This window comes from Volvox carteri (assembly GCF_000143455.1).
Source record: "Volvox carteri f. nagariensis unplaced genomic scaffold VOLCAscaffold_60, whole genome shotgun sequence".
In the NCBI taxonomy this organism is placed as follows: Eukaryota; Viridiplantae; Chlorophyta; class Chlorophyceae; order Chlamydomonadales; family Volvocaceae; genus Volvox; species Volvox carteri.
In genome coordinates this window covers 99,349-103,744 of record NW_003307603.1, presented here as the reverse complement: position 1 = coordinate 103,744, position 4,396 = coordinate 99,349, and the positions used below count along the sequence as shown (strand labels likewise).

At 52.3% G+C, this 4,396-nt stretch overlaps 1 protein-coding gene across 1 annotated transcript; it reads left to right on the top strand.

The window, feature by feature from the left end:
- Positions 1-3,827: 3,827 nt before the first annotated feature.
- On the top strand, positions 3,828-4,001 carry VOLCADRAFT_35014 (uncharacterized protein; the record flags this gene model as incomplete). The annotated part of the gene is made up of 1 exon (XM_002956357.1): positions 3,828-4,001. A coding segment is annotated over one exon (174 nt), but the record flags the coding sequence as incomplete, so codon positions are not given.
- Between the last annotated feature and the right edge of the window lie 395 nt (positions 4,002-4,396).

The window sequence follows — 4,396 nt, the reverse complement described above, 5'->3', positions numbered from 1 at the left end:
TATTGAAGGTCTTCTAGACCTTTATGAAGTGTCGCCAGGGTCGGATGCCAGACTCTCAACAGGTGCGCTCCTATTGAAACGGAATAACCTTTTTAAAGTTAGACTGAGCTAGGCATAAGTTTCATAAAGGTTATATCAGAAATGATACCAAAGAAGTTTCCTGTTTCGTCGCAAACAGGCTCGTATGGCCCAGTGGATAGAGCAGTTCGGAGTGTTCGACTATCTACCGTACCTTCGGCTTGTTTCAATTTGCTCTAGCCTTCCTGAGTTCTATGAATTATCTCATCCTTGGCCCGTACGAAACCTCGAAAGCGGTGAACCGCGAGCGGAACGGCCTAAGCGTGCATTTTGGCAAAGATACTACATATGGAACTGTCGATGTAACAAGAAACTCAGGAAACTCTGGGACTTGAAGGAACGAATCGCTCCGTTTTGCAACCCCAGCTGCCCCTGTTGTCGTTTTAGTAACACGTTGTACGGCCTGAAACCATAGCAGCGGTTGCATTGACATATCTGTCTTTAAGTTCCTCATGTAGAGACAATCACGAAAGGTTGCTTAATGTATAGCTCTGGTCCAATATTCGCGTGTTGTCCGCACGCGTTAGCATCTTGTATGTAGCCATTCGATGGCAACGTCGAAGTTTTAATTTACCCCCAGATCACGCGAACAGTCGCTTAGATTGCACGTTTACGAATGACTGGGCCTCTTCATTACGCTCTTCGGGAGTCTTTGGGGGTGTTTCCACTTGGATTAAAAGTCGCGGATTAAGGTATTTTTAAGCCGCGCCAATCCACCGCTAATCCGTCGGAGTGTTTCATACGTCTGGATTAAGAAACGGATTGAAGTACGACACTTGCTCATTCCGTGCATAAAATGCAAAAACGAGTATTGCCAGACATTTAAAAGACTATCGAGTATCAACATGAAGGCCTTGTAGCACCTTTGAACGACACCCACGGTGTGGTGCATAATGCCGAACAAGAAGCACAAAGCTTCCACAAAACTAGGAACACCTACAGCCTTTATAAAGGATAACCTTCCAACCTATCACTCAGCTTTTTTTGAGGGGGTGGGAAAAAGGGTTATTCGGAGATTGTCAATTCTGATACCCGGTGGACCCCACAGGTAGCAAATTTTTGGCACCAAAGTTTGAGCTTTTTGTAGGGGCAGAAAGCTCGCATTTCATAGCATATTAATCTATAATTATTCCGCGAAGCCGGGTGAATACGGACGGAAATCTCTAACTAATCGCGCCAACCTTAATCCGCCTAATCCGTCCTAATCCGCGCGATGTTTCCATATGCGACGGATTAAGCCTTAATCCTCGACTTTTAATCCAAGTGGAAACACCCCCTTTCTCCTGGGCGCGTGGTACACGAGTCACAAGATGCGAGCTTGCATGACCTTGCATGCAGATTTTAAGGCTTCAAGATCAATCAAACATGGTCAACCAGGGGTTTCTTTTTGCGTCATCCGTCACTGTAAGCCGTACGACTTCGCCAGTCCGCACAGCTTCGGGCCAAAGGCAAACATTTGTAACCGGACTTCGACGGCAGCAGGAGGGAAGCGACTAAATTCGGTTATCACCCTGCTGATGACTGGGATATTGTATGAGTGGTTACTGCTGTTGTCAGTAAGCCTCCTGTCTACACGATCAGGAGCTGTGGTGCCCGTCTACATTATTTCTGCACTGTTAGGCCAACATCCTAGCCCTAAGTGCCGTTTGCCGTCCCCAGCAATACAGTCAGCAATGTCAGCTTTCTTACAAGCCGACGAAGACTATAGTAGTCAAAAACAAAGGAAACGAGGAAGTGCTCCAGCTTGTCCCAGCATTTCACTGCTATGCATGTATGTCCTGTACGCCAGCGTATGTAGCAAGTCATTTCCTCGTTATGCGCTGAAGCCATGGTGACGTAAAATAATGTATCCACTTCAGGCCATCCAGCAGCAAGACCACTCCAGTACATTGATGAGAGTCGGTGTCAGCCTAGCGGAGGGGTTTTGGTCGCAACGGTTATAAGAGAGCACAAGCCAAGGTGAGAGCATATCAGGGCAACTGGCGACTTTCCACAGCAGTTTACCAAAACGGTGGTATCCCCAGTTTTAAAGACGGGAGACCCGTTGGTGGCAGGAAGCTATCGGGGCATTGCAGTTGGAGGGGCGCTTGCAAAGTGCTACGTGTCAGTGCTTCTGAACCGTCTGGTACGTGCTGGGGACGGAGCACGGGGCAGCGCCGTTAGTAATTGTTACTAAAAAGGGGCAGGAGGGAAGCGACTAGAGCTTCTAAGTTAGGTTCTGAACGGTAGCCTGTCGGCTTGTCAGTTAATTAGTTGGCACCGGTGATACCGATCACCGGACATCGTACAATTCCTTATAGCCATTCGCTCCTGTAGTTGGGCATTCTGCCTACACTATCCGGAGCTCTGTTTGCTCTGACATTCCCCCGTCCGCCCAGCTAGTCCCGCTTGGCCCAGCTTGCAGCAATCCGCGTAGAGAACGGGCCACAAGGCACGGTGGCGGGCAGCGGCCGACCAACACCTCTCGTTCACCGCGAGGCGCTCCCCTTCTCTTCGTACAGCGTCACGCCTGCCGGTAGCCTTCTTCCCAGCCGTGTGTTTAGGTGTCCACCCCGGCGGCAACAGCCGCAGGGAGGTCGGTTTAAGCGCCGCTGGCGCACCCCTATTTTCCCGTACGTGGGAGTGTCTTTAGCGCCGTAACCAGAGGCGGCGTTAGTGTCTCTTGCCGAGTGTAAGTTGCAACCTTTTTTGTGGGTCGCGTCAGACCGCTCCCCAGGCGCTTGACCGCGCCTTCGTGCGCTTTTTCCGCGGTCGTTGCGTGAGCGCTTGTCCTTGTTTTCGTACCCTGAGAGTCGGCGAGCTCCCTTGCCTGCAGTGTAAGGCCCCAATCCCAGCCTGAGTGCCGTCCCGCCATTTGTCTCTAGCCGTTAACGGACTACTACCAGCTGACTGGACACACGATGAGGTGCTTCAGCAACTGCAGCAGAGGGTAGAGCAACTGATGAGCATCAGGGTCGCGTTCAAGGACTGCACTGTTGAGGGACACCCCAGTATTGCCGCACGCAACAGTAAGCGAACGACGCAACGGGCTCGCATCACAACAACCCCAGCGGCGTACCAAGCACTATACGGGATACGGAAACAGCTGGGCCTGGATGCGGAGGGCGAGGGAACGGGGGAGTCATTCCCGGCGGTACGGGTGACATTGGTGCTTACGGCCAGCGGTGAGTCGTACAAGAGGGGGTACCAGGATGTTTTCCGGCACTTGGCCGGCAGGCAGCGGGCACCCTCATGGCGGGGCACACACCTAATGGCGCTCACTGAGCCAGGCAGTGGTGTATGGGAGAAGGTAGACATTAGCAACGAGTGCTTAACGGTAGTGGGACGAGCGTCGCGCCTTCAGTGGCGAGGCTGATACCCTGGTTGCCCACATACTGCGCTGTGATGAATTTCGACCAGGCAAGGAGCGTGTAGAAGAGGCTTGTTGGGCAGGAAATAGCCAATTTAGCTGGATCAATGTGGATCGAGTAGAGCACCGTCGAAGGTTGTCGGCGTGGCTTAACACTGATTTCATGGAAACTGAAATTATTACTGGCCTCAGCGCCATGCGTAATAATAAATCCGCGGGCCTGGAGGGAATCCCGGCTGAGTATTATAAGTACGCAATCAGGGAGAGTGAAGGGCAGCGGCCCGTGTTCGCTTTGGCATCGTACTTGACGGCATTGTACAACCGTATTTATGGAGGTGAGTACCCGCGAGGATTCACGACCAGCCCCCTTTCCCCTGTCCTTGGTGACGCATCCTGTTGCGATAAATATCGTGGTATTGCGGTTGGGGATCCTTTGTGCAAGCTCCACGCCAACCTTGTTGGGAGGCGGCTCACCAAAGTTTGTGAAGACAATGGGCTTCGTGCCGCTCGCCAGGCGGGTTGTAGGCATGGTTTCGGCACTGAGCACCACCTACTTACGCTGCGGGATCTCATTGCTTAGCACACGGCGGCCGGAGCTAAGCCGCTTATCATCATGCAAATTGATTCAGTAAGGCGTTTGATTCGGTCGACCACGAGATGCTCTGGCGGTTCCTTGAGTCGTACGGGTTACACGGTCGTATCCTACATCCACTGAAGACCAGCGACGCAGACGTGAAGGTTCGGGTCAAGCTGGGTAGTCAGTTGGACCCTGAATTCTCCGTGGGGCGGGGCGTAAAGCAAAGGTGCCCCCTTAGTGTCACCCTTTTCGGATTATTCATTGAGGTGTTCGCTCATTTACATCCAGGTCCACGATACCGACTGCCGCGCCTTCCTGACCGATGGAACATCCTCCGTGAGCAGGGTGTAAGCCTGGCGGGCGGTGAGCTCACCAAATTGCTTTTTGTCGAT